Source organism: Oncorhynchus gorbuscha, linkage group LG02 (assembly GCF_021184085.1).
Source record: "Oncorhynchus gorbuscha isolate QuinsamMale2020 ecotype Even-year linkage group LG02, OgorEven_v1.0, whole genome shotgun sequence".
In the NCBI taxonomy this organism is placed as follows: domain Eukaryota; kingdom Metazoa; phylum Chordata; class Actinopteri; order Salmoniformes; family Salmonidae; genus Oncorhynchus; species Oncorhynchus gorbuscha.
In genome coordinates this window covers 104,788,093-104,802,428 of record NC_060174.1, presented here as the reverse complement: position 1 = coordinate 104,802,428, position 14,336 = coordinate 104,788,093, and the positions used below count along the sequence as shown (strand labels likewise).

The 14,336-nt window shown below is 42.6% G+C and overlaps 1 protein-coding gene across 2 annotated transcripts in view; it reads left to right on the top strand.

Annotated features, from left to right (window-relative positions):
• The first annotated feature begins 403 nt into the window (after positions 1-403).
• The window catches only part of LOC124014745 (scavenger receptor cysteine-rich domain-containing group B protein), a 45,336-nt gene continuing 31,403 nt past the window's right edge, over positions 404-14,336 (top strand). The window contains exons 1-3 of one of the 2 annotated variants that reach the window (XM_046329859.1): positions 404-784; positions 9,500-9,645; positions 11,943-11,978. In XM_046329859.1, coding sequence (XP_046185815.1) covers positions 9,504-9,645; positions 11,943-11,978 — 178 coding nt within the window. In that variant the 5' untranslated portion in view covers positions 404-784; positions 9,500-9,503. The remainder of the gene's footprint in view (positions 785-9,499; positions 9,646-11,942; positions 11,979-14,336) is intronic. The other variant, XM_046329860.1, reaches the window with a different exon arrangement.

The window sequence follows — 14,336 nt, the reverse complement described above, 5'->3', positions numbered from 1 at the left end:
TCATGTGTCATGCTGTCACAATAAAATCTGAATACAATTTGAGTCTGTTTTAATTTTTTTGTTTGTTTAAAAAAAATAAAACAAAAAAAACCCTTAAACAAGGTGGAATTTTATTTCAAATATTAACCTGAAACATTGAATCAGTTTCACAGCTTCATAATCACACTGTGCTACTTTACCACACACACACACACGCACGCACGCACGCACGCACACACACACGCACACACACACACACACACACACACACACACACACACACACACACACACACACACACACACACACACACACACACACACACACACACACACACACACACACACACTCTGCAGTCACTGCCATCTCCCCCCCCGCATCCTCCCCATTGTGACTGTACAGTCCCTTAGATGAAGAGGACAGCGCCTTCCGTGAGCATCAGCTGAAACTGGAGATGACCAGGTACCTGTGAAGGGTTGGCTTTCAACATGGCCTTTTCTTCTGTCCTGTTTCTTCTAACCACGGGCAGTTAACAGGGGGACGTTGGGTTATTAACATACAATGCTGATGTCCATTGTTATATGTAATCTTATCACTGAAGCCAGGTACTTATAGTCACGGGAAAAAAGAGATGAAAGACAGTATGTTTTCCTACGTTTCTCGGACTGCGAGAGTCTGGGGAACTGTTCTACGACCTGCCATCTGAAAATCCAAGGACAATTTATTTTTTTGTAGAGACTTGTTTGGGAAACATTGATTTGTGATTTTTTTTTCCTGTGGGAGAAGACAGTAACTTTTATCTCAGGTATGTTTCTCATCTTTGAAAATGTTTTCATTATTTTATAAAATGCACATTTTCCAGACGCCTGGCAATTTAAATTCTATTTCAAGACAATGATTGGAAACTAGTGTTAAATGTCCCTTTTGAATGGTTCACCACAGTGGTTCTGTACTGTATAGATGGTACACCACAGTGGTTCTGTATATATGGTTTACCACAGTGGTTCTGTACTGTATAGATGGTACACCACAGTGGTTCTGTACTGTATAGATGGTACACCACAGTGGTTCTGTACTGTATAGATGGTTCACCACAGTGGTTCTGTACTGTATAGATGGTACACCACAGTGGTTCTGTACTGTATAGATGGTACACCACAGTGGTTCTGTACTGTATAGATGGTACACCACAGTGGTTCTGTACTGTATATATGGTACACCACAGTGGTTCTGTACTGTATAGATGGTACACCACAGTGGTTCTGTACTGTATAGATGGTACACCACAGTGGTTCTGTACTGTATAGATGGTACACCACAGTGGTTCTGTATATATGGTACACCACAGTGGTTCTGTACTGTATAGATGGTACACCACAGTGGTTCTGTACTGTATAGATGGTACACCACAGTGGTTCTGTACTGTATATATGGTACACCACAGTGGTTCTGTATATATGGTACACTACAGTGGTTCTGTATATATGGTACACCACAGTGGTTCTGTATATATGGTACACCACAGTGGTTCTGTACTGTATAGATGGTACACCACAGTGGTTCTGTATATATGGTTCACCACAGTGGTTCTGTACTGTATAGATGGTACACCACAGTGGTTCTGTACTGTATAGATGGTACACCACAGTGGTTCTGTATAGATGGTTCACCACAGTGGTTCTGTATATATGGTTCACCACAGTGGTTCTGTACTGTATATATGGTACACCACATTGGTTCTGTACTGTATAGATGGTACACCACAGTGGTTCTGTACTCTATATATGGTACACCACAGTGGTTCTGTATATATGGTACACCACAGTGGTTCTGTATAGATGGTACACCACAGTGGTTCTGTACTGTATATATGGTACACCACAGTGGTTCTGTATATATGGTACATTACAGTGGTTCTGTATATATGGTACACCACAGTGGTTCTGTATATATGGTACACCACAGTGGTTCTGTACTGTATATATGGTACACCACAGTGGTTCTGTATATATGGTACACCACAGTGGTTCTGTACTGTATATATGGTACACCACAGTGGTTCTGTATAGATGGCACACCACAGTGGTTCTGTATATATGGTACACCACAGTGGTTCTGTATAGATGGCACACCACAGTGGTTCTGTATATATGGTACACCACAGTGGTTCTGTATGGTTCTGTATATATGGTACACCACAGTGGTTCTGTATAGATGGCACACCACAGTGGTTCTGTATATATGGTACACCACAGTGGTTCTGTATATATGGTACACCACAGTGGTTCTGTATATATGGTACACCACAGTGGTTCTGTATATATGGTACACCACAGTGGTTCTGTATATATGGTACACCACAGTGGTTCTGTATAGATGGTACACCACAGTGGTTCTGTATAGATGGTACACCACAGTGGTTCTGTACTGTATATATGGTACACCACAGTGGTTCTGTATATATGGTACACCACAGTGGTTCTGTATATATGGTACACCACAGTGGTTCTGTATATATGGTATACCACAGTGGTTCTGTACTGTATATATGGTACACCACAGTGGTTCTGTATAGATGGTATACCACAGTGGTTCTGTACTGTATAGATGGTATACCACAGTGGTTCTGTACTGTATATATGGTACACCACAGTGGTTCTGTATAGATGGTACACCACAGTGGTTCTGTATAGATGGCACACCACAGTGGTTCTGTATATATGGTACACCACAGTGGTTCTGTATAGATGGTACACCACAGTGGTTTTGTATATATTCACTCTTTAGTTAATAAGACAATATTTCAGTGGATGGAACAACAACAGAAATAATTGAAAGGACTCCAGATTTCAGATTGGGACGCCCAATAGCCTAGTGGGTTAGTGCTTTGAGCCAATAACAAAAATATCACTAGTTTGAATCCCAGAGCGGACAAGGTTCAAAACGAACAGTGCCCTTGAGCAAGGCACTTAACCCAACTACAACCTTGGAATGCATTACCACTTGCTGTGTTTACATGCAAACTATTTTCTTAGATTTTTTTTCTTCAGTAATTATGATTGAAGATATGCCTCTTTCCTATTATTAATTAGGTAAACAAGAGGAAATCTGCAATGTGGGGGTTGATGGGGCGGCAGGGTAGCCTAGTGGTTAGAGTGTATAGGCGGTAGGTAGCCTAGTGGTTAGAGTGTATAGGCGGTAGGTAGCCTAGTGGTTAGAGTGTATAGGTGGTAGGTAGCCTAGTGGTTAGAGTGTAGAGGAGGCAGGTAGCCTAGTGGTTAGAGTGTAGAGTAGGTAGGTAGCCTAGTGATTAGAGTGTATAGGCGGTAGGTAGCCTAGTGGTTAGAGTGTATAGGTGGTAGGTAGCCTAGTGGTTAGAGTGTAGGGGCGGTAGGTAGCCTAGTGGTTAGAGTGTATAGGCGGTAGGTAGCCTAGTGGTTAGAGTGTTGGACTAGTAACCCAAAGGTTCTGCCCCTGAACAGGCAGTTAACCCACTGTTCCTAGGCCGTCATTGAAAATAAGAATTTGTTCTTAACTGACTTGCCTGGTTAAATAAAGGTAAAATAAAAAAAATGATGTTTCCATGTTAATGGATAAGGGTTAAACACACCTGTAGACAGATGCAATAAAATGCAATTTAATGGGGTCAAAATTCCTCCCTTTTCAGTGTGTGTGTGTGACCGTGAGAGAGAGTCAGAGTGTTATATTCCCGGTTATCTTAGACGTTCATGAGTATTTTAATGGGTCCGAGGATCTTTCAGCGGCGCGGGGCAGAGAGGAGGGAGGAGAAGCACGGCGACACAAAAGGCAACATTATTCCCCGTCTGACCTGCGCTACATCCCACTATGAATGGAGAATTGACAAACACAACATTGGGGACGAGATTATTTTTCATTCCTCATAACTGAACCGTTTGTGCCGGGGATTTGAGCGGTTTGTTTGCACGCTGTGCTCAATGGGACAGCCACGGTGCCAGGTTGCTTGGCCGATGTTAAAATCCCTGCTTCCCAATTGGACAGCACAATGATCTCTCTGATCTCTCTCTGTCTCGACCTCCTGAATGCTCGGCTATGAAAAGCCGACTGACCTTTACTCCTGAGGTACTGACCTGTTGCACCTTCTACGTCTACAACCACTGTGATTATTATTTGACCCTGCTGGTCATCTATGAACGTTTGAACATCTTGAAGAACAATCTGGTGCTAATGGTCATCACCAGGGGCACACTGACTGCCCTCCGGGACATTTACAGCACTTTGTGTCAAAGGACGGACAAGAAGATCCTCAAGAACCTCAGCCACCTGAGTCATGGTCTGTTCACCCTGCTGCCATCTAGCAGACAGAGACAGTAAAGGTGCATCATAGCTTGGACAGAGAGACTGAGAATCAGCTTCTATCACCAGGCCATCAGACTGTTAAACAGCTTCTATTACCATCAGACTGTTAATCAGCTTCTATCACCATAAGACTGTTGAACAGCGTCTATCACCAGACCATCAGACTGTTGAATAGCTTCTATCACCATCAGACTGTTAATCAGCTTCTATTACCAGACCATCAGACTGTTAAACAGCTTCTATCACCATCAGACAGTTGAACAGCTTCTATCACCATCAGACAGTTGAACAGCTTCTATCACCATCAGACTGTTAAACAGCTTCTATCAGACCATCAGACTGTTAAACAGCTTCTATCACCATCAGACAGTTGAACAGCTTCTATCACCATCAGACAGTTGAACAGCTTCTATCACCATCAGACTGTTAAACAGCTTCTATCACCAGACCATCAGACTGTTGAATAGTTTCTATCACCAGGCCATCAGACTGTTGAATAGCTTCTATCACCAGGCCATCAGACTGTTGAATAGCTTCTATCACCATCAGACTGTTGAATAGTTTCTATCACCAGGCCATAAGACTGTTGAATAGCTTCTATCACCAGGCCATCAGACTGTTGAATAGCTTCTATCACCATCAGACTGTTAAACAGCTTCTATCACCATCAGACTGTTGAACAGCTTCTATCACCATCAGACTGTTAAACAGCTTCTATCACCATCAGACTGTTGAACAGCTTCTATCACCAGACCATCAGACTGTTAAACAGCTTCTATCACCATCAGACTGTTGAACAGCTTCTATCACCATCAGACTGTTAAACAGCTTCTATCACCATCAGACTGTTAAACAGCTTCTATCACCATCAGACTGTTGAACAGCTTCTATTACCAGACCATCAGACTGTTGAACAGCTTCTATCACCATCAGACTGTTAAACAGCTTCTATCACCAGGCCATCAGACTGTTGAACAGCTTCTATCACCATCAGACAGTTGAACAGCTTCTATCACCATCAGACAGTTGAACAGCTTCTATCACCATCAGACTGTTGAACAGCTTCTATCACCATCAGACTGTTGAATAGTTTCTATCACCAGGCCATAAGACTGTTGAATAGCTTCTATCACCAGGCCATCAGACTGTTGAATAGCTTCTATCACCATCAGACTGTTAAACAGCTTCTATCACCAGGCCATCAGACTGTTGAACAGCTTCTATCACCATCAGACTGTTGAACAGCTTCTATCACCATCAGACTGTTAAACAGCTTCTATCACCATCAGACTGTTGAACAGCTTCTATCACCATCAGACTGTTAAACAGCTTCTATCACCATCAGACTGTTAAACAGCTTCTATCACCACCAGACTGTTGAACAGCTTCTATCAGACCATCAGACTGTTGAACAGCTTCTATCACCATCAGACTGTTAAACAGCTTCTATCACCATCCATCAGACTGTTAAACAGCTTCTATCACCATCAGACTGTTAAACAGCTTCTATCACCATCAGACTGTTAAACAGCTTCTATCACCATCAGACTGTTGAACAGCTTCTATCACCATCAGACTGTTAAACAGCTTCTATCACCATCAGACTGTTGAACAGCTTCTATCACCATCAGACTGTTGAACAGCTTCTATCACCATCAGACTGTTGAACAGCTTCTATCACCATCAGACTGTTGAACAGCTTCTATTACCATCAGACTGTTGAACAGCTTCTATCACCATCAGACTGTTAAACAGCTTCTATCACCATCAGACTGTTGAACAGCTTCTATCACTAGCCTGCCATCAGACTGTCAAACAGCTTCTATCAGCCATCACTAGCCTGTTAAACAGCCCTGCACCATCAGACTGTTGAACAGCTTCATCACCATCAGACCTTGAACAGCTTCTATCACCACCATCAGACTGTTAAACAGCTTCTATCACCATCAGACTGTTGAACAGCCATTCTACTTACCAGACCATCAGACTGTTAAACAGCTTCTATCACCATCAGACTGTTAAACAGCTTATATTACCATCAGACAGTTGAACAGCCATCACCATCAGACTGTTGAACAGCTTCCCTGCACCATCAGACTGTTAAACAGCTTATATTACCAGACAGTTGAACAGCCATCACTAGCCTGCCCTGTACCAGACCATCAGACTGTTAAACAGCTTATATTACCAGACTGTTGAACAGCCATCACTAGCCTGCCCTGTACTCGTCCCTGCACCATCAGACTGTTAAACAGCTTATATTACCAGACTGTTGAACAGCCATCACTAGCCTGCCCTGTACTCATCCCTGCACCTTCAGACTGTTGAACAGCCATCACTAGCCTGCCCTGTACTCGTCCCTGCACCATCAGACAGTTGAACAGCCATCACTAGCCTGCCCTGTACTCGTCCCTGCACCTTCAGACAGTTGAACAGCCATCACTAGCCTGCCCTGTACTCGTCCCTGCACCTCCAGACAGTTGAACAGCCATCACTAGCCTGCCCTGTACTCGTCCCTGCACCTTCAGACTGTTGAACAGCCATCACTAGCCTGCCCTGTACTCGTCCCTGCACCATCAGACTGTTAAACAGCTTATATTACCAGACAGTTGAACAGCCATCACTAGCCTGCCCTGTACTCGTCCCTGCACCATCAGACTGTTAAACAGCTTATATTACCAGACAGTTGAACAGCCATCACTAGCCTGCCCTGTACTCGTCCCTGCACCATCAGACTGTTAAACAGCTTATATTACCAGACAGTTGAACAGCCATCACTAGCCTGCCCTGTACTCGTCCCTGCACCATCAGACTGTTAAACAGCTTATATTACCAGACTGTTGAACAGCCATCACTAGCCTTCCCTGTACTCATCCCTGCACCTTCAGACTGTTGAACAGCCATCACTAGCCTGCCCTGTACTCGTCCCTGCACCATCAGACAGTTGAACAGCCATCACTAGCCTGCCCTGTACTCGTCCCTGCACCTTCAGACAGTTGAACAGCCATCAATAGCCTGCCCTGTACTCGTCCCTGCACCATCAGACTGTTAAACAGCTTCTATTACCAGACAGTTGAACAGCCATCACTAGCCTGCCCTGTACTCGTCCCTGCACCTTCAGACTGTTGAACAGCCATCACTAGCCTGCCCTGTACTCGTCCCTGCACCTTCAGACTGTTACGTTACAGCATTATTCTAATATGGATTAAATAAAACATTTTCCTCATCAGTCTACACACAATATCCCACAATGACAAAGCAAAATCCGTTTTCTTTTGTGTACATACATTTGAAAAAACCTTATTTGTATTTATTCAGAACTTTCGCCATGAGACTCGAAATTAAATTAATTAAATTAATTAAATTAAATTAAATTAATTAAATTAATCTCAGGTGCATCCTGTTTCCTTTGATTACCCTTGATATGTTTCTACAACTTGATTGGAGTCCACCTGTGGTAAATTCAATTGATTGGACATGATTTGGAAAGGTACACACCTGTCACGATCGTTATACGGAGTGGACCAAGATGCAGCGTGGTATGTTTCCATCCTTCGTTTTGGAATAGAAAACTTTAAAGAACAAATGAAACGTAAAGCTAATATAATGCTCACAGGCAACTATACATAGACAAGATTTTTTTACATTTATTTAACTCGGCAAGTCAGTTAAGAACAAATTCTTATTTTCAAATGACAGCCTAGGAACAGTGGGTTAACTGCCTGTTCAGGGGCAGAACAACACCTGTCAGCTCAGGGGTTTGAACTTGCAATCTTCCAGTTACTAGTCCAACACTCTAACCACTAGGCTACCCTGCCGCCCCAAGATCTCACAAAGCACAATGGGAAAATGGATACCTAAATATGATCCCCAATCATAGACAACGATAAACAGCTGCCTCTGATTGGGAACCATACAAGGTCAACATGTAAATATAATTCACCTAGATAACCCATCCTTAAATCACACCCCGACCTAACCATCATAGAGAATAAGAGTTCTCTACGGTCAGGACATACACATTCCAGAAAATGATGTCATGGCTTCTGATAGGCTAGTTGACATCATTTGAGTCAATTGGAGGTGTACCTGTGGATGTATTTCAAGGCCTACCTTCAAACTCAGTGCCTCTTTGCTTGACCTCATGGGAAAATGAAAATATATCAGCCAAGACCTCCAACGAGTCTGGTTCATCCTTGGGAACAATTTCCAAATGCCTGAAGGTACCACATTCGTCTGTACAAACAATAGTACGGAAGTATAAACACCATGGGACCACGCAGCCATCATACCGCTCAGGAAGGAGACGCGTTCTGTCTCCAAGAGATGAACATACTTTGGTGTGAAAAGCGCAAATCAACAGAGAGGGACATGGACAGAGAGACACAGAGACAGAAAGAGACGGAGACAGAGAGAGAGACAGAGAAAGACATAGACAGAGAGAAAGACGTAGACAGAGAGATATTTAGACAGAGATATGGAGACAAAAAGACACAGAGACAGAGGGAGACACGGTGACAGAGAGAGACAGAGAAAGACAGAGAGAGAGAGAAAGAGAGTTACAGAGAGAGAGACAGAGAAAGACAGAGAGAGAGAGAGAGAGAGAGAGAGTTACACAGAGAGAGACAGAGCGAGAGATGAAGTCAGAGAGACAGAGAGAGACAGAGAAAGACAGAGAGAGAGAGAGAGAGAGAGAGAGAGAGAGAGAGAGAGAGAGAGAGAGAGAGAGAGATGAAGTCAGAGACAGAGCGAGAGATGAAGTCAGAGAGACAGAGAGAGACAGACAGTAAGAGAGACAGAAAGAGAGACAGAGACCTTGACAGAGAGAGACAGAGACCTTGACAGAGAGAGACAGAGACCTTGACAGAGAGAGACAGAGACCTTGACAGAAAGAGAGACAGAGACCTTGACAGAGAGAGACAAGGAGACAGAGAGAGAGAGGGAGACGGAGAGGGAGAGGGAGACGGAGACAAAGAGAGAGACAGAGAGAGAGAGAGAGAGAGAGAGAGAGAGAGAGAGAGAGACAGACAGAGTCAGAGAGAGAGAGAGATAGACGGAGACAGAAAGAGAGACAGAGAGAGACATGGAGACAGAGAGAGAGAGATACAGTGACAGAGAGAGAGAGAGAGGGAGAGACAGACAGAGGGTCCAGTGCACTGATAGATTGTGTGTGTTCCACCAGACTGATGGGATCGTCAGTCAGACAGAGAGCCATGCGATGCCAGCGTGTAAAGGAGTGTGTGTGCAGGCCGTGTGGAGGCTGGAAGTTGGCTGTCTGGCTGCTGGCATCCCTGCTACTGGTGGCTGTCGGAGTGATACTGCAGATCGGTGAGTGTATGTGTGTAATGGAGTGATATATCAACCCAGCTCATTTTTGAATTGGGAGGCAATCTATTTTAAAGCTCCTCGTTGTCTGAGCTGAGTGTGGAACATTTGTGAGTGTTTACTGTTAATTTTATATTGTTTATTTCACTTTTGGTCCTCTGTAGTTCAGTTAGTAGAACATGGTCCTCTGTAGTTCAGTTAGTAGAACATGGTCCTCTGCAGTTCAGTTAGTAGAACATGGTCCTCTGTAGTTCAGTTAGTAGAACATGGTCCTCTGTAGTGAAGTTAGTAGAACATGGTTCTCTGTAGTTCAGTTAGTAGAACATGGTCCTCTGTAGTTCAGTTAGTAGAACATGGTCCTCTGTAGTTCAGTTAGTATAACATGGTTCTCTGTAGTTCAGTTAGTAGAACATGGTCCTCTGTAGTTCAGTTAGTAGAACATGGTCCTCTGTAGTTCAGTTAGTAGAACATGGTTCTCTGTAGTTCAGTTAGTAGAACATGGTCCTCTGTAGTTCAGTTAGTAGAACATGGTCCTCTGTAGCTCAGTTAGTAGAACATGGTCCTCTGTAGTTCAGTTAGTAGAACATGGTTCTCTGCAGTTCAGTTAGTAGAACATGGTCCTTGTCAGGATTTGGCCAGGGTTGTTCCGGTTTTTGGTCACTAGATGCCCCCATTGTGCCTTTTGACCTTTTGTTTTCCCTTGATCCCCATTATTATTTGCACCTGTGCCTCGTTTCCCCTCATTGTATTTAAACCCTTTGTTTTCCTCAGTTCTTTGCTCTGTGTTTGTGTGTTAGCACCCAGCCCTAGTACTCTGAGAACTCTTGTTGATCCCGGTGGAATTCTGTTTTTTTTGTTCTTGTTTGTTTGTTTTTGAGTATCTTTTGAGGCTTTTTGTGCTTTACCCTCCACCTTGTGGATTTACCTTTTTTGTCTTGGAGGATTACCTTTGTTCTTGTGGAATTCCTTTTGAGGTTGTAGAGTTACATGTTTTCCTGAAGAACTTCACTTTTTACTTCATTAAATACACCATCTCAAGTACTGCTGTGTCTGCCTCATCTTCTGGGTTCTGCCAACTATTCGTGGCTCAGTTGGTTAAGTGACTGTTTCTCACTCTGGAGACCCGGGTTCGTAACCGGGTCCTGACAGTCCTCTGTAGTTCAGTTAGTAGAACATGGCGCTTGCAACGGCAAGATAGTGGGTTCGATTCCCAGGAACACCTTCACGTAAAATATATGTGACTGAGTTGCTTTGGATAAAAATTGCCTGCTAAATGAAACATGGACTGACCAGGTGAAATCTATTAACCCTTAATGATGTCTTATGACATGCACTCAGTGTAGATGAAGGGGGGAGACAGGCTAAAGAGGAATGTTTAAGACTCAAGCTAATTGAGACGTGTTGAGTGCCACTCACAGGGTCCATGGGAAAGAAAATAGATTTAAGAACTGTGTACGGTAATGGTTGCCAGGCGCAACCAGTTTGTGTCAAGAACTGCAACGCTGCTGTTTTTTGTGACGCTCAACAGTTACCTGTGAGTTTCTAGAACGGTCCACCACCTAATGGACATCCAGCCAACCTGTGAGTTTCTAGAACGGTCCACCACCTAATGGACATCCAGCCAACCTGTGAGTTTCTAGAACAGTCCACCACCTAATGGACATCCAGCCAACCTGTGAGTTTCTAGAACGGTCCACCACCTAATGGACATCCAGCCAACCTGTGAGTTTCTAGAACGGTCCACCACCTAATGGACATCCAGCCAACTTGACACAACTGTGGGAAGCATTGGGGTCAACATGGGCCAGTGTCCCTGTGGAACGCTTTCGAACATCTTGTAGAGTCCATGCCCCGACAAATTGAGGCTGTTCTGAGGGCAAAAGGTGGGGGTGCAACTCAATAATAGGAAGGTGTTCCTAATGTTTTGTATACTCAGTGTATGTCCAGTATATATATATATATATTTATTATTATTATTATTATTATTATTATTTAAACTGCATTGTTGGTTAGGGACTTGCAAGTAAGCATTTCACTGTAAGGTCTACACCTGTTGTATTCGGCGCATATGACAAATACGATTTGATTTGATATATATATAAATTAGATTGTGTGAAATTCGTTTTCATATGTAGCCTATTGCAAAAAGACAGATGCATCTCTCATGATTTCCCTTTGACTAGACCAGTAAGTTGCAAACTTCAAGTGTTTATTGGCTTAATGTTGCCAACGATCAAATTCATGAGGGATTGCTGTGCTATCTGACATTTCTTTGTGACGTTTTTATTTTCTGATTTCAGGAGATTTGACCGAAATCAGCAGAAGAGCCATGCCTGGTGAGTGGTTTTCTAAGTGAATCTCTTCTCGTTTTACTGACTGTATTTAGTCTGAACCGTAATATTACTGTTCCCACTGCAGATTTCAGTCCTATCACCTATATGAATACAGACGACCAAAAAAAACCACATATTGTAACATTCTAGGACACTTTTTAAATAACTAACCCACATAGCGACCATAACACAACTGTGTTTAGGGCCTCTTGTTTCATTGACACAAGCACCCATGCACTGGGAAGCCAAAGTCATTCCTCTACCCAAGAGTGGTAAAGCGGCCTTTACTGGCTCTAACAGCCGACCAATCAGCTTGCTGCCAGCTCATAACAAACTGTCAGGGGAAAAAATTGTGGTTGACAAAATACAATGCTATTTCTCTGTAAACAAATTAACAACATACTTTCAGCATGCTGATAACATGTACTGCACTGACACAAATGACTGATGATTGGTTAAAAGATTGTGGGAGCTGTATTGTTAGATTTCAGTGCAGCCTTTGATATTTGGCCATAACATGTTGAAAAAAATGTAGGTGTTATGGCTTTTCAACGTCTGCCAAATTGTGGATGCAGAGCTATCCATCTAATAGAACAGAGGGTTTTCTTTAAATGGAAGCTTCTATAATAATGTTAAACCTGTAAAGTGTGGTGTACCACAGGGCAGTTCTCTAGGCCCTCTACTCTTTTATATTTTTACTAATGACATACCACAGGCATTAAACAAAGCCTGTGTGTCCATGTGTGCTGATGACTCAACCACATACGTGTCAGCAACCACAGATAATGAAGTCACTGAAACCCTTAACAAAGAGTTGCAGTCAGTTTTGAAATGAGTGGCCAGTAATTAACTGATCCTGAACATCTCTAAAACTAAGAGCATTTTATTTGGTAAAGCTGAATCTGGTAATGAATGATGTGACTGTTGAACAAGCTGAGGAGACTCAATTCCTTGGTGTTACCTTACATTGTAAACTGTCATGGTCAAAACATTTTTTTTTTGTATCTTTATTTAACTAGGCAAGTCAGTTAAGAACAAATTCTTATTTTCAATGATGGCCTAGGAACAGTGGGTTAACTGCCTGTTCAGGGGCAGAACAACAGATTTGTACCTTGTCAGCTCAGGGGTTTGAACTTGCAACCTTCCGGTTACTTGTCCAACGCTCTAACCACTAGGCTACCCTGTCGCCCCATATTGATTCAATGGTTGTAAAGATGGGGAGAGGTCTGTCCGTAATAAAGAGATGTTCTGCTTTTTCGACACCACACTCCACAAAGAAAGTCCTGCAGGCTCTACTTTTGTCTTATTTTGATTGTTGTCCAGCCAAGTTGTCAAATGCTTCAAAGAAACACCTAGTTACTGTAAGCTACAGTTGGCCCAGAACAGAACGACACATCTTGCTCTTCATTGTAATCAGCGGGCTATTATAAACATTATGCCGTCTCTTGTCTAAGAGTTGAGGAAAGACTGACTGCATCACTTCTTCTTTTAATAAGACACATGAATGTGTTGAAAATCCCTAATTGTTTGCATAGTCAACTTACGCACAGCTCTGAAACACACACTTATCCCACCAGACATGCCACCAGGGGTCTTTAAATAGTCCCCAAATCCAGAACAAATTCCAGAAAGCGTATTAAATATTATATTATAATAATATACAGAGCCATTATTGCATGGAGCAACACCTCAAGGCACAACGCCTCTCCCCTTATTTGACCTAAATAGTTTGTAAATAGTGTGTATTGATATGTAGGCTATGTGTGCATTTCTAAATGTATATAGTGCTGTTCTTGTCTATTAATGTTCTGTATTATGTTATGTTTCATGTTTCATGTTCTGTGTGGATCCCAGGAAGAGTAGTATCACTAGCCACTTTAAGCTAATGGGGATCCTAATAAAATACCCCCTCCAAATAACAAAAACAAATCCTAAAGGGAGAAAGCCTGTGAATTGACATACTGTATTTCGTGTGTGGTGTTTAGAATGGTTACTATCTCTGTTTTTGAGGAAGTGAATGGAACTAGAAACTAGAATAACATATCTACAGGAAACAGGGAACTGGATGGAAATAGACCCGCAACTGTTTGATTTTTAATAAGACACAGAACTTCAAAATCCCTAATTGGATAGACTACCGACCTGAGGAAAAACACACATATCCCATCAGTGATGCCCGGCTTTCTCACACTCTTTCCAAAAGAGGAACAAGACTCAGAACACAAGACTAAACAGAACCCAACCCTAAGGACTCTGTGTCCCTTATTTGACTAAATGAAATAGTGTGTATTGATATACCTAAGATGTGCATTTCAATGTTATTGCTGCATGTCAATTTGATCAGTTATTTGGTTAATGTCT